This window comes from Erythrolamprus reginae, chromosome 1 (assembly GCF_031021105.1).
Source record: "Erythrolamprus reginae isolate rEryReg1 chromosome 1, rEryReg1.hap1, whole genome shotgun sequence".
Taxonomy (NCBI): Eukaryota; Metazoa; Chordata; class Lepidosauria; order Squamata; family Dipsadidae; genus Erythrolamprus; species Erythrolamprus reginae.
Genome location: NC_091950.1, coordinates 120016588 through 120039717, shown reverse-complemented (window position 1 = coordinate 120039717; position 23130 = coordinate 120016588). Strand labels below are relative to the sequence as shown.

Sequence of the window (23130 nt, the reverse complement as noted above, 5' to 3'; positions counted from 1 at the left end):
GCAGTGAAAAATATACTATACAGTGTTCCCCCGATTTTCGCGGGTTCGAACTTCGCGGAAAGTCTATACCACGGTTTTTCAAAAATATTAATTAAAAAATACTTTGCGGGTTTTTTCCCTATACCACGGTTTTTCCCACCCGATGACGTCATATGTCATTTCCAAACTCGTCTGCCTTTAATAAATATTTTTTTTAATAAACTTTAATAAATAAACATGGTGAGTAATAATCTGAATGGTTGCTAACGGAATGGAAAATTGCAATTTAGGGGTTTAAAGTGTTAAGGGAAGGCTTGTGATACTGTTCATAGCCAAAAATAGTGTATTTACTTCCGCATCTCTACTTTGCGGAAATTCAACTTTCGCGGGCGGTCTTGAAACGCATCCCCCGCAAAAAGCGAGGGAACACTGTATATCTCTTGCTTCTGCCTGTTATTTTCGTTTACAGCACTTGCAGCTCTGTTTATCTGCCTTTCTTTTTTCAAATAGAGGATTGCTTCCATTATACACTGCTCAATATAACACAATATAACTCCAAGTAAATCAAACTTCTGTGGAATCAAACTGTCCACTTAAGAAGCAACACTGATTGACAATCAATTTCACATGCTGTTGTGCACATTCAACTTTGTACAGAACAAAGTATTCAATGAGAATATTTCATTCATTCAGATCTAGGATGTGTTATTTGAGTGTTCCCTTTATTTTTTGAGCAGTATATATTTCTGCCATAGAACCTTTATTTGAAATAATAAATCCACTTCACATTTTACAAGTGAACTATAATCACTCATCAATCTAGTGTGTTTTCCGAATATAAGACACACACACCCAAAAAGTGGGTGGAAATGTCTGTGCGTTTTATACAGCTATATGTTGCTGAAGCCCTGCCCACCTGCCAGCCCCCACCCTTCAGCCGTTTTTGCCTCTGCACATTGGGTTTTTGGCTGGTTCCAGGTGGCCAAAAACGCAATGCACAGGGGCCAAGAACACGGCATGTTGAGGCAAAAAACATGATGCGCAGAGGTCATGAATGTGACACGTGGACGCAGCCATTGGCAGCGATGTGCCGATCCTGGCACCCTGGAATGGTGTGAAACGGACCGTGCGGAGGCCAAAACCACAATGAACAGAGGCAGCAATGGACTGTGGTGATCTCCGCAGCCTGGAACAGCTGATTGACGGTATAGCAGGAGGCCAATCCAACCACCAATCAGCTGCTTGTGCTGAATCGGGCTGCAATAACATGCTGAAGCTGAGTAGGCTGTTTGCTGTTAGGACGCTAGCCAGATGAAACCGATGAAAGCTGGTAGGCAGAGGCAGAATTTTTTTTTGTTTTCCTCCTCTAAAACTAGTACCGGTATGTCTTATACTCCAGAGCATCTTTACTCTGAAATATACAATAATTTTGGACTTTTATTTCAAGGAAAGTGTTGTGATTCAGCCTGAGGCTCCTCAGGGACCGGCTGGATCTCTGCCGGATCCATACCCAGAGGAGGAGGACAGTGAACAGGAGGGGGAGGACCAGGCAGACGGGGGAGAGGAACGTCAGGAAGAGGAGGAGGGAGAGCAGCCTGAGACCCCGGGGGGGGGCTCTCCCCAGCTAGTAGCCTGGATTCATTGGATGAAGACGCACAGGCTATAATAGACATGAGGCAGCGACGAGCAGCTCAAAGACGGGGCCAATTAGAAAGGTATTTCCATCCCTGAATTGGCAACAGCTGGGTTTGGGTGTGGTTCTCCTCAGCAGGGTTGAAAAGGCAGGCCCGCCCTTACAGTCTTGCGGAGAGTTATCAATTGGGAGTCCTGTGACCTTGCTTCGATTCTCGGCGTCTCTGATCTTGGCTTGTGGCCTAGAAGTCTGGAAGACTTGGGGGAGGCGTGGGTTTTATTATCTCCAGTGTTGTTTTTGCCAGCAAGAATCCTGTTTTATTGCCTGGCCTTCGTGAAACCTCTGTGAAGCTTCATAGTGTTCCTGTCTGTAAGAACAGTTTTTGTTACCTGTGTTTGCTTTGAATTATATAAACTGCCTTTGCTTTTTACCAGTGTGTCTGGATACTCTTTTTGGTTGGTGTTGGCGTCTGGGGGGACCCAGACAGAACAGAAAGTAACAAACATGATTTGATGTGAAAAACACCCAGGAGGTCGCCCCCGCTTCCAGCAGCAAAATGCGCTGTAACCACTGTGGATCTAAATGGAATTTCTGTCCATTCATCCTCACTTCTTAAGAATCTTTCTTCTGGCTGTATACTGTTTGCTCTTGTCCTTTTTTCCAGGTTAAGCACAAAGTCTTGATTGTTATGCAATCCCCCTTAAATTCCCCTGCTGAACTCCCCAAGCAAATCCACTAGTTCTCTCTGTTTATTCACTCAGTTTCTCTGTAAGGAATCTACTCTGAAATGAAATATCAGAAGATATAAATGCTGAAATGAAATCTTAGAAGATATAAAAACACGCTCCTTTGAAAAAAGATGTTTACTTGTGAAAAATGTTACATTAGACCATTTCTCTTTGATAGAAAATATTTAAATATTAACAACATTTAGTATCTTAACAGAAATGCAAACTCATATATGCAGATAATGTAACTTGTTGTGTTAATTATCCAGAGGAAACAAGAGGAACAATTTTAAGAATATACAAAAGTGACTGACCTTTTGTAAATGCACAGCACAAACCCGGATTGCAGTCATGTTGATTTTCACAAATTGTTCCATTTTCTCCTTTTGAGACAGCTTGTATGCACTCACCCCATACACAGAGCTGTTGTCCACAACATTCGACATCACGAGAACAGTGCTTAAAAAAAATAAAAATAATAAGATCTGATTTAATACTTAGATCTACAGAGAGAGAGAGAGAGAAAGAGAGAGAGAGAGAGAGAGAGAGAGAGAGAAATTAAATGAAGTTGATAGGAAATAAACTATTTTATTGTTTTAGAACAGAACATGATGAAATTTGCAGTGACACAACATTAGGGCAGTGATATAAAGGCAAAATATTCAAGCCATCATCTGTTTGCGGAAAAGAGAAAACATGTTCATAAAATAATACTCAAAGAATTATATTCCAATAAATTAAGTTTTTAATGGCTAAACTGATTTAAACATTCACTGTGGTACGAGATAGCTGTACAGCAGTATTTCCCAACCTTGGAAACCTGAAGATATTTGGACTTCAACTCCCAGAATTCTGGGAGTTGAAGTCCGGATATCTTCAAGTTGCCAAGGTTGGAAAACACTGCTGTACAGAACAGAAAGCCAATTATTTTTGAAGAATAACAAGAATAAAGAGTAGTATTTGTGAATTTTCCCTTATAGATCCTAGGCTACCTACTCTGACATTAAATATCTTCTAAAGTATTTTTCAAACTCTTTCAGTGCAATTTGAGCTATTTGTTCTTAAATAAGACTTATCAGATGTTTTCATGAGTCATATTCCAAGGTAATAATTACTTTAGGCTAACCAAAAATTTAAAAAGGACATTGAATTTTTCAAATCCTAATCTATTTATTTGATACAATTGTATCAAAGTACAAATATTCTAGTTAGGAAAAAAAGGATTAGACCATGGTCTGTTTACGAAAGTAATTATAGTTCTTTCACTAGCTAAGTCTCCAATCAGTTTAAACTGGAATAAAGAATACTTCTCCACATGTCCTATGGAAGCTTCATTTTATCTTACAAGAACCCAATTTATTAAATCACATTAAAACAGACTTATTAAATACAACCTACAGCATGCTTTTTCAACCTGGATCTTGTGTAGATGTATGGATTTCCACTATAAAAATCTTCTGGACAGCATAGCTATTGCTGATTATTTTATAAGGCTATATACCGGAAGGCATTAAAGTTGCGTGGTTGATCTAGAATAGCAGTTTTCAAATTGTGGTCTGGCGAAACCATTTCATGAAAACCACAAACTCAAATAAATAAATAAAATATTTTAAAACTTCTCATCTTTTAACAATTTAACCCTAACTTATCAATTTATAGATAGAAAAAGAAAGTGGATAAAAATGAAATGCTCACTGCATGTTGAGATTTGCAAATGTGACAGGTGTACTCCAAATCAGAGAATGCACAGTATTTTCCAATTTCACAGTCTTCGTCTATAATGCACTCCTGCAAAGAAGGAGAAAATAAGTCTTCAGTAAAAAGAAAAGTATGATTATTCAGTAAAACTGCATTTTTGCTCCCAAAGCACCTAGGATAGCAATATCACAATATTGCATTATATAAAAACAGTAATAAAACAATCCTGATTTTATTTTATTTATTTTATTATTTTATTTATAAAATTTATTGGCTGCCCATCTTAACATAGGGTAAGAATTTTTCTTCCTCAGATGCCGAATGTGCATGCGTGCACACTATCACAAACACACGAGTGCCCACACCCATAATTCAATGTCTGGCTTTCTCCACTTCCCCCAGAGGCCCTCTGGAGATCAGAAATGGTCCATTTCCTGACTTCCATGGGCCCAGTACGCCCATGGTTTTTCACCCTTCCCAGGCTCTGGAAAATTCCCTAGAGCCTGAGGAGAGTGAAAATGTCTTCCCCAGCCCCTCTGGAAGCCAAAAATGCCCTCCCAGAGCCTCTGTGTGAACCAAAAATCAGCTGGCTGGTGTGTAAATGCATGATGGAGCTAAGCTAGGGCAATGGCTCGCGTGCCGGCAGATATGGCTCCGTGTGCCATCAGTGGCACACATGCCATAGGTTCACCATCGCTGCCATAGGGTAGCTCTAGGTGGCTTATAATTACATCTTAGTGAAAACATAAAATGTTAAAATCAAAATTATAGCCAAAGACACATGGGGAGAAGGAAGGGGGGGGGAATCTGTTATTATTCGATCAACCACCTGCAGCATGCCTCCCCTCTCCCACTAAGAATGGTATATGCAGTGTTTATATACAGAGTTCCATCAGCCCAACTGGTCCTAATGTTTGCAAAAGTGCTTTAGACTATCACTTTGATGAGTTTTCTCCAAATTACATGCCTCAGACTACAGACCAAATACATAGAAAGCACACAACATTTCTTCCAATAGGAAAACAAGAAAAACTGGTCTATGTATATGGCTCTCCCTGACTGATTGCCCAATCCTGTACTGGGCTAATTTACTTAATCATACAAAATTAAGTACCAGAGTAGCCCATAAATATGAATGATGTACTGTATATTATAATGGACCATCAAACAATCCTAGTCATGCCATATAGGCTTTGACAACTTTTACTCATTTATCGATGTGCTGTTTTTCAAAACAAGAATTACTCACATGATTTCTCTTTCTATTTTCTTGTATTGATGTAATAATAGTCTCAGAATAGCTAGTAGATCCAGTTTTGTTATCTGTTACCTAAGAGAGCAAAACAGGTACATAGTAAAGCAATTATTTTAATCAATTTAAATAGTTTTTTTGTTTAGCTGTATGAACTGAACTATCACTTTATAATTATTACAAAACAAACACTTTTGAATTGTGATATGAAATTGGTGAAATTTGGCTTTGGGGCAGGGCGATGGGATTTGACCTTAGTATCTCACAGAATCTCATCAGTTTATCTAGATACATTATCATAAGTAAGTAAGTAAGTAAGTAAGTAAGGAAGGAAGGAAGGAAGGAAGGAAGGAAGGAAGGAAGGAAGGAAGGAAGGAAGGAAGGAAGGACTAATCTGTCATGAAACCATTCTATGATTTTAGTGCAGAGAGGGATCTGTGCCAATCCAAGACTGTTTTACTTGTTTAATATTTTTGAAAATGGGCTAATAGTGCCCTCCAGATGTGCTGCTTGATGCTGGTCATCCTTATAGGTGGTGATCTAACTTTTAGAGTAGCCTGCAGATCTATGCAACATCTTTAATTTCTAGAGGGAAAATGGCCAACGTTTAGCTGTGTAACATTATTATTATTATTATTATTATTATTATTATTATTATTATTATTATTATTATTAATTAGATTTGTATGCCACCCCTCTCCGTAGACTCGGAGACTTTATGCTGTTTTTAGAGAAAAATAAAGCCGGAATCAGTACATTAAGCCTTTGAGGAAAAACATTTCCCTTTTACCCATAGAATTTGTCAAAATTTCCCCAATATCACCAATATCAGGGTCATGATTTGAAGGCAAAAAGGTGCTTTAGTGAGTATAAGATAAAATAAGACTCCAAACTCTGCAACTTCTTAAACCAAATGTATCTTTAAAAAAGCTACAATTGGGTGAATCCTGAAATTTATACTACCAGTGCATCGGGTGGACCCTAAGTTGAAGAAATCAGTAAAGACTATAGGAAATATGTACATACTGGGTAAAATGAAAACACTTCACCTTATCAATTTCTTGATGTCTATGTATAGTTTTATTTCCAACTTTTGTATCTGTGTAGGATTCATTATGGTAATTAGCAGGAAGCTTCTGAAATTCAATTCCCATTATCTTTTTAGAGTCTTCTTCCTCTGCTTCCATCTAGAAAAATTATGATTAAAGTTACAAATACTTTGTAAACATCTATATCAGTAAATATATATTTCCAGATAGACTCAACTTTGTATAGGACAATGACTGACTTAATTATCTATGCAAAGTTATTAAAGTTATAGAGCAATATACACATGCACAAAGTTCATTCAAAACTTTTCTATTTGTAGTACTGTCTGCCTTGTCTGAAACTGCAGAATATTTATTGTCCAATACAGAGACATTTTTAATGCAGTTTTGGTGGCAGAGGATATGGAAAATCGTTTTGAAGGTGAAAGGTGATATTTTTGGAAAGAAAGAAAAAGTTGGCAACAATAACAAATTTCAAACCAGAAACAATTTTCTCTTAAGATTCTATTCCTAATTATTTTCTCTGGATACTGCAATTCTTCCTCCACTAATCTGAGTATTTATGCTACACCCATGGTAATTACCTGATTAAACAAAAAACAGACCCAGGAAACTAGACACCAATCAGCCTAATAAAAAACCGATTTGCCAACACCTAGAAATGAGAAAAGTAATAACTAGCAACCAGCATGGTTTTGTTAACAACATGGGTTTGTTAAAAACAGATCATGCCAAACCAATCTGACTTCATTCTTCAACACAGTGACTAAATTAGTAGGCCAGTGAAATAATATGGACATAATATACCTAGTAAAACCATACCTAGAGTATTACATCCAGTTTTGGTCACCACACTATAAAAAAGATACTGAGATTCTTTTAAAAATGCAGAGGAAAGCAACCAGGATGATCAGGGTACTGGAGACTAAAACATATGAAGAGCAGTTGCAGGAACTGGGCATGGATAGTCTAGCAAAGAGAAGAACCAGGGGAGACATGATAGCAGTGTTCCAATATTTCAGGAGCCCCCACAAAGAGGATGGGGGTCAAGTCTGAAGGACAGACAAGGAATAATGGATGGAAACTGATCAAGGAGAGATTCAACCTCTCCTCCAAATAAGGAGGACCTTCCTAACAGTGAGAACAATCAACCAATGGAACAGCTTGCCTTCAGAGGTTGTGGGAGCTTTGTCACTTACTTACTTACTTACTTACTTACTTACTTACTTACTTACTTACTTACTTACTTACCTACCTACCTACTTACCTACTTACCTACTTACCTACTTACCTACTTACCTACTTACCTACTTACTTACTTACTTATTTATTTGACTTCTATGCCGCCCAATCCCGAAGGACTCAGGGTGGCTTACAACAACAGTATGAGTACAATATAAATAGATACAAAGCAGTCAAAGAAGTCGAACATTATCAAAGGCTAAAACATTAAAAACTAAAAACCCATTAAAAAGTTATTATAAGAATAACTTTTAAGAAGAGATTGGATTGCCATTTGTCAGAAATGGTGTAAGGACTCCTGCTTGAGCTACACCCGTCCAACTCTGTTAATCTAAACTTAAATTTTCTGATGCTATATGACCAATTTAGTAAAATTATGCACCTATGTTATCCTTATGAATAAGAAGAGATACAATCAGAAGTTGCTCTCCAGTCTTTATTCCAGAAATTAATATGTCTGGACTATAAACAAAAATATTATTTCATGCAGAAATATTTGGTGTACACTCAAAAATATGAATACAGATTTATATTACTACTTCAATAATGATGATGATAAAACTAAAAATACTGCAATTTATACTTTTCATCACAGAAGGAAAACATATTCGACATGGAGTTAAATAAAATGTTCATTCATGAAAGACAGTAAAGAAAAAAATATTAAGAAACAGGAGCAGTCTAGATTAGAATATGTTTCTTTGACAAATGATTACAAATGCTTTTACAATCACACCTATTTTCTTGTCATCACTGTTATCTTATTCAATCTTTGGAAAGGAACAGCTGGCAATGATTCTGTTATTTGATCTCTAGGACAAAACAGTCTACACCTCTTAAATCTTGGTACTTGCCCTAACCTAAAAGAGCAAATGCAAATATCCTGTTTGCCTTTAAAAAATACACAGTAAACCATTTTTTGAAAAAAAAAAAGAGCTGCTTAAAGGTATTCAGGAGTAACTGTTCTTCATCAGGAAAATGATCCTTCAAAAGCTGCTTATTTTGAGCTATCTGAGGCAAACGCAACTAGATTGATAAACTGAGAACTTTACTATCCATCTTTAATCTATTACCAAACATTTATCTATAAAGCCAAAATACTTGAACATTGCTTGGTCTAAAAGAATCAAAACATGAGATTATGCCTTGACACAAAAGTATAAGCCCAGTTCATGTGAACAGGACCAGCATAATAATTAATTAGAAGTATAATTTCTAGTATAATTTCAAACCATTATGTTCTAATGTTTAGTGAGAATGTCTGTTTCAATACAGAGCTCCTCTTTGTCCATCCTGTTGCTGCTTATCGTTAGACAGAATGGAAGGTGGGAGAAGATCAATGCAATTCTAGCTTTCTATGGCAATTAAAACTTCTCAGCACATCTATGGAAAGGAAGTACATTGATTCCAGTGACATTTGTCAGAGCAGCGCAACGTGCTGGTGACAGAAATCAGAAGCAGAATCACACCAAGACTGGCTGTGTCCCAGAGTAACACAAGAATGTTTATAAACAGGCTGTGCTTAATCTCTAAATTGAAGCGCCGGCACCATCATGCCTAGACAAGTCTTCTGATAGGAAGCTGTTTTTGCTTCATCCCAGATGAAGCCACTGTTTCCATTTACAAGTGAGAAAAAAACTCTGCTCTTAGTCAACAGCATTTGCTGCCCACCAAATCCAAACCTTGAGTCTAGTCTAGACCCAAAGCAAAGGCAAACTGCAGCCTCAAGCACAATGTATACTTGGAAAGCAGAAAATTGGATAGCAGAGTTAACTGTGAAAGTACAAAGTACTACATCTCAGAACAAAGGAAAGCACATGTACATTTTCTTTCCAGCCTGTCAAGAAAACAAATTTGAAACAGAATACTGAAGACAGACTTGACAGACTTTTTGGGTCAGAATAAATGAATATGTGAAGAGAGAAGAAGAAGAAATCCATGAACAAATTATTCTTTTAAAAAACCCTTTGATTTTACGCAGTAGGACTTTGTTTTGTCTTGTCTCCATTCCCAAAAAACATGATGCTTTTCAAAACCATGAAAGTATTTTTCCCCAGGGTGTGGCCAGGCCAGGCCAGAGAAAAAGAAAATGGATAATAGATACAAATCTGCGTTGAGATTCAGAATCATCAAAACAAATGCTTTTTAGAAGCCCAGATATACAGTCAAGGTGTTTATTGACAGATAAATCATTCACAATGAAGAATGAATAAACAAACAAATCAATCAACCAGAGATGCATCAGGGAAGAGGAGGGAAGCATACATCATGACACTTAAAAAACAAACAAAAATAATGAATTTCCTACCCAAGCATCATAAATTGTACACATAGGGGTGGGCTGCTGCCCAGATGGGGGAGGGAATGCAGTGGGGTAGCGTAAATGGAGCTCCACCCCAGAGCACCCATTTTGCATTGAAAGATGTTGGGAAAAAATGCAGGGCATCCTGCATGAGCCACACCCACAGTGTGGTAGTAAAAAGTTTGGTAGCCCTTCATTGAGTACACATTAGTAGACAATGACATATCCAAAGCAGATATTCAAACAACATCCCCTATAGCTGATTTCTAGAGAAATAAATAACAGAATAACAGAGTTGGAAAGGACCTTGGAGGTCTTCTAGTCCAACTAACAATGTTCCAATATTTGAGGGGCTGCCACAGAGAGGAGTGGGTCAAGCTATTCTCCAATGGAGAATAGGTCAGACAAAGAATAATGGATGGAAACTGAACAAGGAGAGATTCAACCTGGAAATAAGGAAAAAAATTTGGACAGTGAGAACAATCAACCAATGGAACAACTTGACTTCAGAAGCTGGACTTCTGAACTTCATCACTGGAGGCTTCCAAGGAGAGACTGGGCTGCTATTTGTCAAAAATTGTGCAGGTCTGCTTGTGGGGGGAGTTGCACTAGATGTCCTACAAGGTCCCTTCCAACTCTGTTAATCCGTATATACCCCTGTTCAAGCAAAGAGACCCTATACCTGTGATGGCGAACCTATGGCATGCAGAACCATCTCTCCGGGCATGCGAGACATTGCCCATTGCTCTTTCGGGTTCCGACATGCTGGCCAGCTGGTCTTCATGCATTCATGCACACCAGCCACCTGGTCTTCTAGTTTCTGGTGCACATACATGCTTTGGAAATTGGAAAAGCAGCCGCCCAGCATGTGCATACACAACCAGGTAGCTGATCTTCCGGTTGCATGCTCCCATTTTGGGACTCGGTGCCGAAAAGGTGTGCCACCACCACTGCCCTATACCATTACAGACAAATGGCTGCCCAATCTCTTCTTTAAAACCTCCAGTGTTGGACCAAAGGTGCTTTTTTCAGGAGGGAACCAGACTGACTTGTTTTTTCTTTTGAAGACGTTTTGCTTCTCATCCAAGAAGCTTCTTCAGCTCTGACAGGATAGTGGGGAATGGACCACTGATAATCTGCATCCTTTTAGAGCAGTGGTCCACAAATTATGGCCGCATCCTGTGCTCCTGGCCACTGTCCCCTCTAGCCTGTGTGGTCACGTGGCCATGCAGGCAAAAAACAAACTCCGTGCAGGTTTTTCAAACCCTGCACAGTAGAGCCGGTGCCATTTCTCCCACCCGACAGCTGATCTGCTGTCGGTTGGGATAAACCCCTGTGGGCTCTGAGCCCTGCCCGGCTTCTCCGGCTGTGTCCGGGGACCACGCCCCGCCCACTCCTGCTGATATTCTTCCCACCGCCAGGAAGAAACAGGAAGCAACTCCCCCCCCCCCCCAGGAAACAAGAGGCAGTGGTTGGATGGCCTCGCCACCTGCGTGCAGAAGCGGTGCCCTGGGGAAAAAGCGGTGGGCGTAGACTTGTGCCTACACCGGAGCTGTCTTCTTGCCCCCTCTCCACCTTTCAGAGAGTCTCATTTTTTCAGCAGAGAGAGAGACAGAGACGCACCCCCTCAAGTTCATTCATCCTGCCTGCTTAGACTTTTTAATATTGGAATTCTTCGTTGAAACAATACGTTTCATGGGTCTCAGCTATGTGTTAAATTGAAAAAGCTTTCTCACAGGATATTTTGTGGGGATTAAAAAAAAACACCCTCATAAAAAACCACCTTCTTATTTGGAGTCCTCTCATTTTTCAAGAATTCTCTCATATTTTTTAGACATTGGCTTTGTTAAACGTTAAGCGTACTTTAAATACAGATTGATAATTTGGGCATTCACGGCGGAGTATTATTATCAGTTAGAGCCTTTGTTTCAGTTATAGCCTTACTTCCTTATTCAAGTTTTTACTCAGCCTAGTTGCTGTTTTATTATTTTCTCTTTCTCTTTTGTTTTATATGTTTAATATAATATTTTAGTAACTTCCAGTTATTTTTAGTGTATTTGAATTGTTTAGACTTTATTCAAAATGACATTAAGGGATGGGCTCTTTGTTTTTAAATGAAATGTGGTATATCAAAGTCTCAAATAAATTTAAAAATGCAGAAAATCAAGTACAGTAATGAGTTCTACCATAAAAAACTACTTTGCTGCAGTTATAAAGTATTTTTGAGATTTGTGTATTATGCCACCAAGAAAATGGCTAAATGATTTATGCTAATGGCGTAAAATATTGTTGCATAAGAATAAGTGGTGGGCAAGTTGTTAAATGAATACAAAAATTATTAAAAATAAAAAGTTTAATTGAATCTTGAGGGTAATGTAGATTGCTATGAATTTTATAAAACAGCGACATATAAACCACCCTGAAGCCAACCCTGGGTCTGTTCTAAACTGAAGCAGACCCAGTTCATAAACTGGGTCTGCTTCAGTTTATGCTTCACCTGTTATTTTCTTAGCAGCTGGGCTCCAATAATTAATTCCAAGGTATAGAAGAGTGGGAGGATGTGGTACCCTGCTGTTTGGACTAAATACCTTGCAAGCTGTTGCCAAAATATCTCATTCCAGACAGAATTTTCTTAACTGTCTAAGAAGAGTTGCCATGAGCACCTGAGAGCAGAAGCTTAAGGACACAATGAGCTAAGCCCCAGTCCCCCCAATTCTGATGAATAAGAGGTCTAAGATTCAGAAGTAAAAAAAGGAAAGCTTTAAAAAGGCACAGACAATTCGGCAACAACTAGAAAATACCCTATAGTATAAAGCGTCGATTTAACAGGATTTACTTCTGCTAAGAGGGTTTGGTATGCAGCCCATTTTTCCAAACTTGATTAGTATGAAAAGTACAGTGCTCCAAATCAAATCAAATGATGTTGGAAACTCACTAGCTTGATATGCACATTGTGCTACATCAGTTTAATTTATTTAGATGCAGATTATATGAACAAACCACTGTGCTTTGTAAACCAGGATAAATAGCTTCCAGTCTTGTCCATCCATAGTCACTTGTAGGTTGGCAAATAATAATAATAATCAGATCACTTCTTCCCAAAATAGTGAATTCAGGATATTTGTGAAAGGGTATTTTGGAGGTGGGAAAAATATGAAATAAAAAAATCGTTAGACAATAAATTTCTCCTATATCAGAAAAGGGGGAGCACAGGCCTACTCTATGAATGTGGAACAAAAATTGATGCCATCCTTGTAAGAGATTTGCAATTAAATTTCTACATAGATATGATTAAATAAACTCTTTTGGCATGCATTTGAGAGTTATAGATACTCTTCTTATTCTGCCTCATTCTCCCCACCCTCTTTGCTTTTGACACTTATTAAGTCTTTTGACAAAGATCAAATAAGAAAATGCTGTTACATTTCAGCCCTTCAAAAATACACAGATTGTAAAGCATGCCCTGAAGTATGAATTAACCACTGGAGGTCTAAAACCATAGCAGAATAAAAATAGTTGTTGATACTTGTGATACTTAAATAAAATATTCACACCCTTAATGCTTCACACTCTCTCTTGCCCATTGTCTAGGCCAGTGTTTCCCAACCTTTTTTGAGCCGTGGCACATTAGTCACATTTTCAAAATCCTGGGGAACACTGAACCGGGGGGAAGGGGGGGGGGGGCTAAAGAAAAGTTTTGACAAAAAAAAATATCTTCCTCCATTTCGCTCTATTTCTCCCTCACTCTTTCTCTCTCTTCCTTCCTTCCCTTCTTTCTCTTTCTCCATCCCTCTTTCTTTCTTCCTCTCTCTTTTGCTCTCTTTCTCTCTCCCTCCTTCCCTCCCTATATGTCTTTCTCTCTCCCTTGCTCTCTCTGCCTCTCTTGCTATCTCTCTTTCATTCTCTCTCTCTCTCTCTTGCTATCTCTTTCTCTCTCTCTCTGTCTCTCTTTCTCTCTCTTGCTAGCTCTCTTTCTTTCTCTCTCTCTTTCTCTCTCTCTCTCTCTCTCTCTGCCTCTCTTGCTATGTCTCTCTTGCTCTCTCTCTCTCTCTCTCTCTCTGCCTCTCTTGCTCTCTCTCTCTTTCTCTCTCTTCCTTTCTTCTCTGCGGAGGCCGGCGAAGGTTTTTCTTATTTTAAATGTTCCTGGTGGCAGGGGGATGCGGAGCCCGCACGCACACACACCCCGACATTCCAAATCCTGCCTCAGCTGTGAGAAGAAAAAAGCGCTCGGTGAAGGGACTGCATGCAAGAGGGGCCGGGCGGGCTTTAGCAGCCCGATGAGTAGGACGAGAAGCCGCTGCAGCCACCCCCAATCCCCCCCCCCTTCCCTGGGTACCTTCCAAAGGCCCCTGGAAAAAGGCAGGAGGTAGCAACGAGGCGCGAGGACAAGCAGGCAGCTTGGTGGAGGGGAAGCGCTGACGGGCTCTCCTCCTTCCCCACCCCCGCGCTTCTCTCCCGCCCTGGCTTTTGCTTCGCCCACAGATTTCCCCGCAGTTCAAAAGGAGGCAAGAGGTGGCCTGGATGAAATTGCGGGGAAATCATGGGGCGAAGCAAAAGCCAGGGCGGGAGAGAAGCGCGGGGGGTGGGGAAGGAGGAGAGCCCGTCAGCGCTTCCCCTCCGCCAAGAGGTTATTGCCGCCGCCTCTGCCTCCACTCAGGGAGCCATCGTGGTTGAGCTGAGCGAGAGGAAAAGGCGCAGTGACCACGGTGGCTCCCTGAGTGGAGGCAGAAGCGGTGGCAATAACCTCTGTGCTTTCTACGGCAGCGTGGCTGAGCTGGACGGAGGGAAGCGGCAGCTCCCACTCGAGGAACCCACGGCAACGGGCGACGGCTTGGTGGGAAGCGACGGCGGGAGACACAGGCGGTGGGAGGAGAGGGAACTAGGAAGCGACTGTGAAGCCCAAGACCATCCACAGGACGACACTCAGGCAGGGGCGCCGGCAGCACCCCGCCCAGCTGGAGCTTCTCGCGGCACACCTGGCCATGTCTCGCGGCACACTACTGTGCCGCGGCACACCGGTTGGGAAACGCTGGTCTAGGCAAGTCACTCAAATTAACCTACACAACCATACTAGGGTGAGCAGGTAGATTCTCCACCATTTTATTACACCTCATTATTCTCATTATGCAGATATACCTTTTCTTCAAGTATTTAATTAAAGTGGTAATCATTTCAGGAGCACTGGTATATTGTAATCTTGCTGCTGTTAATCTAAAACCCTGATCTTAAAAAGCATACTGTAGTAAGATTCCCAATTAGCTTTAAACATTACATTCTTTCCCCAACTCTTGGGACAAAAGTCTTACCTCTTTCACCGCATTGGTCAGCTTGTACTGAGTGTCCTCCATCAACTCCTCAACTTCCTGGAGCATTTCATTCAGGCTAGTTTCATCCTTTGGAAAGTTTAGAACTATCTCCTGGGGTTGCTCCTTCTTCTTATTGTCTGAAGCAGGAGCTGAAAAGACCAGAAGAGCCGGCAAGAACAGCAGCCTTGCCGAGCCTAGCAGAAACATCTTCAGAGCTGCTGCAATGATTCCCTACAAAGCAAAGACCAGAAACAAAAGACTCAATCTTTTTTTTCCTCCCCAGTGAGAACATGTCTTAAGAGAACTTCCAAATCCTCATTACTGATATTAGATGATCAGTACTGAAAGCCAAGAAGATGACTCATTCAAGTGCTTAGAATACTAATCTAACCTTTTCTTCAAAAAGCTGGAACTACTACTCGTTACATTAACAGTAACCTTCAAAAATACTGCAAGACTGAAATTTTCTTTTCAGAATTCCAGCTCCAACAAAGTACTCAACTCTCTTTTCTCTTTACAGTAATGCATTTCACTCACCCTTGCTACTGGTTGGGAGATGTGTGTTCACATGCTGCTTTTGCACATGTACAGAATTCAATTCAATTCAATTCAATTTATTAGATTTGTATGCCGCCCCTCTCCGAAGACTCGGGGTGGCTCACAACAATGATAAAAACAATATTATAATGGCACAAATCTAATATTAAAAATAACTAAAAACCCTATCACAATTAAAAAACCAAACAGCACATACATACCAAACATAAATTATAAGGAGCCTGGGAGAAAGATGTCTCAAATCCCCCATGCCTGGCGGTATAGGTGGGTCTTGAGTAGTTTATGAAAGACAAGGAGGGTGGGAGCAGTTCTAATCTCCAGGGGGAGTTGATTCCAGAGGGCCAGGGCCGCCACAGAGAAGGCTCTTCCCCTGGGGCCCGCCAGACGACATTATTTAGTCGACGGGACCCGGAGAAAGCCAACTCTGTGGGACCTTATCGGTCGCTGGGATTCGTGCGGTAGCAGGTGGTTCTGGAGGTACTCTGGTCCAATGCCATGTAGGGCTTTAAAGGTCATAACCTTTAAAGCCCTACATGGGCTTTAAAGCCCTGCATGCGCAGATCATCCGTGATGACATCCACGCAGGTGGGCAGAGCCTCCGGGGTGAACCAGTAACAACTCACCACTGTCCCTTTCCCATCTCTCTTTTCTCACACCTGGATACATATAATATCTACCACTAGGCTTGCTATTCAACATTAATTTCGTTTGGAGGATAGTTGCCCTATAGGCTCTTATCTCCCTCGATGCTTTGGGTGTTTTCTGCAAACCAAGCTATATTATAATACCATCCTTAGAGTTTTAAAATTGTTGCATGAAGCAACATCTGCAGGTAGTCCTTGTTTAATGATTGGCTCATCTAATGACTTGCCAGAGTTTCAAGGATGATGAGTAATTTTATGTCCAATCCTTGCCTTGCAAGTCTGCAAGCAAAGGAAAGCTAAAAAAAAAAAAAGGGCCATAAACACATTTGCAGTTTCACTTGGAAACTGCTTTGCTTAACAACTGACTTGCCAGGCTTCTCCGTAATTGCTAGTGCATTAGAGTCTGTTCAAAAGGAACCAAGGTGGACAGGCCAAGAAGTAAAACCAATGAGGACTATCTGTATGCAACCCTTCTTCTAACAGCAAAACGTCTTGTTTGATTTCCCCAAGCTTCTGAGTTCCATTAGCTAGGAAATGTTTCAGCATATACTTGGACATACAAGGATTGCCAGGGGAATTTTGAGGTGGGAATGATGTGAAGTCCCTTGTTAAGGAGAACTACATCATTTCTACAATATGAAGTACTGTACCTTCTTGAGATAAAGCCTAACCATCTTTGACTGAATGGTGGCATTTTGGCTATATAAGAATAAACTCACTCTTTGAGGACTTGAGTAGAAATCATGGCATATGGCTGCAGGGTTGAAAATCACTCTGATCCACAAATATAAAGGACAACTGAATTGTATTTAAATATTTAAGATGTACCAAAGGTTCTTTTTTAATTTTTAAAAAAATGCTTAGAAGTGTTCCTCTACAGTTTTGTATTTGTATTTGTATTTATTAGATTTGTATGCCACCCCTCTCCGAAGACTCGGGGCGGCTAACAACAATATAAAAAGACAATGTAAACAAATCTAATATTAAAAACAATCTTAAAAACCCCAATTTAAAGAACCACTCATACATACAAGCATACCATGTATAAATTCTATAAGCCTAGGGGGAAAGGAAATTTCAATTCCCTCATGCCTGACGACAGAGGTGGGTTTTAAGGAGCTTGCGAAAGGCAAGGAGGGTGGGGGCAACTCTGATATCTGGGGGGTCAAGGAGGGTCGGGGCCACCACAGAGAAGGCTCTTCTGCTGGGTCCCGCCAAACGACATTGCTTAGTCGACAGGACCCAGAGAAGGCCAACTCTGTGGGTCCTAACCGGTCACTGGGATTCGTGTGGCAGAAGGCGGTCCCAGAGATATTCTGGTCCGATGCCACAAAGGGCTTTATAGGTCATAACCAACACTTTGAATTGTGACCGGAAATTGATCGGCAACCAATGCAGACTGCGGAGTGTTGGTGTAACATGGGCATACCTTGGGAAGCCCATGATTGCTCTCGCAGCTGCATTCTGCACGATCTGAAGTTTCCGAACACTTTTCAAAGGTAGCCCCATGTAGAGAGCATTACAATAGTCGAACCTCGAGGTGATGAGGGCATGAGTGACTGTGAGCAGTGAGTCCCGGTCCAGAGAGGGCCGCAACTGGTGCACCAGGTGAACCTGGGCAAACGCCCCCCTCGCCACAGCTGAAAGATGTTTCTCTAATGTGAGTTGTGGATCGAGGAGGACGCCCAAGTTGCGGACCCTCTCTGAGGGGGTCAATAATTCCTCCCCCCCAGGGTTATGGACGGACAGATGGAATTGTCCTTGGGAGGCAGAACCCACAGCCACTCCATCTTATCAGAGTTGAGTTTGAGTCTGTTGACACCCATCCAGACCCCAACAGCTTCCAGGCACCGGCACATCACTTCCACTGCTTCGTTGACTAGACAATTTTACTGCCTACTTACATTTTGTTTAGCATCTTAGTTGCTAAATGAAGACAGGAAGGGCAGAGATACTGCCCTATCCTAAAAGCTAATTTCTTATGTACTGTAGATTTTCTTATACATGGATATTCTCCCATTTCCATCTCCATGAAAGTAACAGCATGTACAATTGGCTACAAAGAAACACCTGTGATCTCTGCAATCAGGGCAATTACAAAATACACCAAATGTATCTGTTTTTCAATCCATGTTAGTCACATTTCTAGCTCAAGAACCGCTATCTTCCTATGGACAATTCCCACCATACAATCATTCACCACATACGTAGCAAATTTAATTCATAGTTGAGTCTAAATTATTCTGACCCACAAGTGAAGGATTTAATTTGGCCTGGGCATCAGTCCTGGCTTGCATCTCACTACCAAAGTTTTTAATCCAAAATATATAATGCAAATACCAACAAGCAATTTAGGGGGATTTCAATAGTACCTAATACAGATGGATACTTTTTATTTACAGTATTCTTTTTTATAATTATTTATATCTTGTTATGTTCTCCTAGAGGGACTTATAAGCAGGATAAATAATAATTAAAATGTGTTCAATGTTATTTTAAAGCAAAGAGCAAAGATCCATTGATATTTCCCAGGACAGCATTTTTTGTAATGGCCCTGAGATGGAAGAGTCCACATCAGCAGGATTCCTTCTCAATTTCCCTTTAGAGAGTTCTCATAAAGATAGATTACAGAGAGAGGGAGACAGACAGAGAGAGAGAGAGAGAGATATGTGTGTGTGTTTGTGTTTGTGTGTGTGTGTAACAGTCTTTTATCCCAAAGCTGCTTTTTCAAGAGGCAACTGGACTTTCTTATTTTCCTTTTTGAAGACGTTTTGCTTCTTATCCTAGAACTGAAGAAGCTTCTTAGATGAGAAGCAAAATATCTTCAAAGAAAAACAAGAAAGTCCAGTTCCCTCTTGAAAATGCACCTTTGGGACAACTGTGACCTGGATGACCGAGGATCTCCATAGACACCAGATTTTTACTCTCATAAGAAAGTCAATTTGGTGTAGATGATTAAGGCACCTGGTGGCAATAACCAGACCCGCGAGTGAAGAATTCAAATAGCCAGCTTATTGCTGAAACCTATATCCAGGAATCATCTCAAACTAATGGTTTGAATGCATGGATGAGTTTAGATTCAATTCAATTTAGGTTCAATGGCATTGAAAGAGGGAATCAGACTTTGCCCACATAGAGATTCCAGACTAATTCCCCATTTAACTTTCCCCCCTGACTCAGCCTATCTCTCTCCAACACCTGGCAACTCCAGGGGACTGTCTTAGGTACAAATCTGCTAATTTCCTGTGCACCACATATGCATAATTCATCCACATACAGTTAATACAGTTACAGAACATGGAAAGCTTCTAGGCAGTTTGAGGCCTCAATTTGTTCCTCATCCAAATATTAAGCCCAATAATTCTTACTGGACTGTATTATTCATGCATTCATTCATTCATTCATTCATTCATTCATTCACTCACTCACTCTTTAGATTGTTAAGGAGTTTATTTATTGTTCTTTTAATTACTTTTTAGCAACACAAGGTGATGATCATACCTGTCTCCTAATTTCCCCATAATAACAACCCTGCAAGGTAGATTGGGCTGAGAGAGAGTGACTGACCAGAATCACCCCCTGGCTTTCATGCCTATGATGGGACTAAAATTCTAGGATCCACACTTGATTACTCCATCAATAAAATCATTTTAAAAAGAGAGAATAGTCTTAGTAAATTTAAGGAAGAAAGGGTTGAAGTTCAGGGAGTGGCTCTTTGCCCCAGTTGTACTGAGGTTGTAGTAATAGCCTCTTTTACTATTAAAATACACCTTTTAAGCAGGCAGAAAATTAATGGGCAACCGGATTGGGGTTTTTTTCCTTTGAGGAAGACATTTCTCTTTTCATTCAAAAAGCTTTTTCGTTTCTGATGGGATGGGGTGTGATGAGGAGGGGAATGGAAGGATTTATACAGGTAGTCCTCAACTTACAACAGTTCATTTAGTGACCATTCAAAGTTGCAACAGCACTGTAAAAAAAAGTGCCTTACGGTCACTTTTCACACTTACAACCTTTGCATCCTCCCCACTTGATTTACATACAAACTGCTTGACAATTGATTCATATTTATGATGGCTGCCGTGTCCCAGAGGTCACGTGATCACCTTTTGCACCCTTCTGAGAAGTAAAGTCAATGGGGGAAACCAAATTTACTTTGTTCCCAATTTAACAAACTACAGTGAATGAGTCACTTAACAAAATTGGGCAAAAACTCTCTTAAACAAATTTGTCAGTTAGCAACATAAATTCCAGGCTCAATTGTGCTCAAAAGTCGAGAATTACCTGTATTCCTTCACAGGGTTCTGGTCAAAATCCTTCCTCCACCACCCTCCCCACCACCCAGTTAGAACTGAAGAAGTTTCTAGGACTGTGGTTCAGTTTCACAGGGGTCGCCTAAGACCACAAGAGAAGACAAATTTCCCATGGTGTTAGAAACTAAAGCTTCTATTCTGGTGCCTTGGAACGGCATACAAATCTAACAAATTATCATCATCATCATCATCATCATCATCATCATCATCATCATCTTATTTTTTTAACAATCTGACCAATCAGGAATTTACAGTGGAGGTGTCCCTCTGACCTTCCTGTCAATCAGCTTAAAGCTCTGTTGGGAGAATTGGCGCTAGACTTATGGTTGGGGGTCACCACAACATGAGGAACTGTAATAAGGGGTCACGGCATTAGAAAGGTTCAGAACCACTGTCCTAGGGCGAGAAGCGAAACGTCTTCCCCAAAGGGGGAGAGGGAAAAAAAACCCCCAAATCCAGTGGCCTCTTACCGGATGACCGAGAACCTCCCCAGACGTCTTGCAAAAATGCATCTTGCGGAGCGCGCGCGCGCCCTCGCCCGAAGACCCTCGCGTCCATCCGAGCAGCCTCAGCCGCGCGAAGAAGCCGAGCCGCCCGATTCCCCGAGGAAAGCGAGAAGGATGCAAAGAAGCAGACTAAACCGGATACACTCCCGTCCGAGCCTCGGGGAAGCCTCACCCCCACCTCCCAATTCCAACCCTGAGGAGACTCCGAGACCAAAAGCTCTCGACTCTCGTCCTTTCATCCCTCTCAGGAATCGCTGCTGACTCGGGGGGGCAAAACGCTCCAAGGGGTCGATAGTTTTTCCACGTGATAAAAGAGTAAATAAATACCACCTTTCTGTCGCCCAACCCCAGCCGAGCCTTCCACAACCCGGCGTGCTGCCTACCCACCAGAGAAAGCCTAGAAGAAACCGGGCTCTTTTTTTGTGGTTTTTGCCCTCCGTTCAGGTCCTGGATGTGGAAAACGCGCGCTAAAGCGCCTCCTGGGCCTGCCTCGCCGGTCCGTAGCCGGTCTCCCTGGTGCGCCTGAGCGAGCGAGGGATGCGTTGGCACCTCCGCGCCTCTTTCTCCTCCTCCTCTCTTCGGGCTGGGCTACCCGCCCTCGGGAGTGAGGCGGGGGGGAGGGAGAGACGAAGTAAGAGCCTTTGGGGGAAGCTGAGGCAAAGCTGTAAATAAGCAGCAGCGGCAGGAGTTCCCGCGCGCGCGTTCGCGGTTACCAAGCCCCCGGGAGAGGGGACGAAATGGGTGGGTGGGATTAGGCGGGGTGGTGGTGGGGAGACCGCGGGTGTGGGAAAGTACCAATTGGCAGTCCCTCCCACCGCAGCCGCTTCTCCCCTCCTTCCCCACAGTCCTTCAATTAGGTGCCCGGGAGCGGAAGGTTGGTCCTTGCGGGGCTGCCTCCCAAAAGGTCCGCCACGCGAGTCTCAGGACGGCTGGACGGACTTGCGAGGGTTGTTGCGACACACACACACACGCACATACATTGCGATAAAACCGCGTTCCCTTTCTGTGGCATAAAATGGGACCGCTTTAGAAGACGGGGAGGGGCGAGAGGGGACTCGTTTTTTCCTATGAAAACAGCAATAACCACAACATTGATTTTAATGAGGTTTACTTTGGGGCCAGTTCAGTTGAGAAGGCTTCTTTCTCAAAAGAGGAGCTGGAATGAGATCCGGGTCTGGAACAAGCATCGCCCTGTTTTCTCAAAGGAATGTGGACTTAAAGTAACATCTGATCCGTTCTACCCTTAAAGGCAGAGTTTCTTATGCAAAGCGAGGCACGCTGAAGCTTATGGCTGAATAAACTTACAGTATTAGCATTTCTTTGTAATAGACTTATAAATGTGATTGCATAAACATAATTTAAACCTAAAATAATGTTGTTATTTTTAACTTTTTTTGAATAATAATACTCCTAACACTCATAAAAATAACACTTCATTATTGGAAGCCGCCTAAAGTCCTTTGAGAGTTGGGCCGCATATAAGTAGGAGAAAAAGGAAGGGAAGGGAAGGGAAGAAAAAAGAAAGAGAAAGAAAGAGAGAGTGACAGACAGAGAGAAAGAAAGAAGGAAAGAAAGAAGAAAGAAAGAAAGAAAGAAAGAAAGAAAGAAAGAAAAGTTAAATTTGGGGCAGGAAACTTCTTATTTAAGTACTCAGCTAATTGAGCAAATATAAAGCAATTCCACCTTTGAAGACCTAAGGGTTGAACAACCTTAGACAAGGTGTGGAGAATTGTGATCCAATTCCAGCGCTAAGTTGAGAAAAACTCTGAATAGTGACTAATACCAATTTAGAATAGTGTTCCATTGGCCAGAACACATAGGCACAGGCACACACACATACATACACAAATATCTCTTACTTAATGTCTATTTTCTTAGAGAAAGTTTTCACCTCTCCTACTTGCACAACATGTGGAGTGAATT

At 41.3% G+C, this 23130-nt stretch overlaps 1 protein-coding gene across 1 annotated transcript in view; it reads right to left on the bottom strand.

Annotated features, from left to right (window-relative positions):
* DKK3 (dickkopf WNT signaling pathway inhibitor 3) overlaps positions 1–21934 on the bottom strand; it is a 40446-nt gene extending 18512 nt beyond the window's left edge. Inside the window, exons 1-6 of the mRNA XM_070763087.1 lie at positions 21595–21934; positions 15190–15420; positions 6340–6477; positions 5288–5368; positions 4036–4128; positions 2655–2799 (exon numbers count right to left, since the gene is read on the bottom strand). Of these exons, the coding sequence (XP_070619188.1) occupies positions 2655–2799; positions 4036–4128; positions 5288–5368; positions 6340–6477; positions 15190–15396 (664 nt within the window). The 5' untranslated portion in view covers positions 15397–15420; positions 21595–21934. The remainder of the gene's footprint in view (positions 1–2654; positions 2800–4035; positions 4129–5287; positions 5369–6339; positions 6478–15189; positions 15421–21594) is intronic.
* Positions 21935–23130: the final 1196 nt, after the last annotated feature.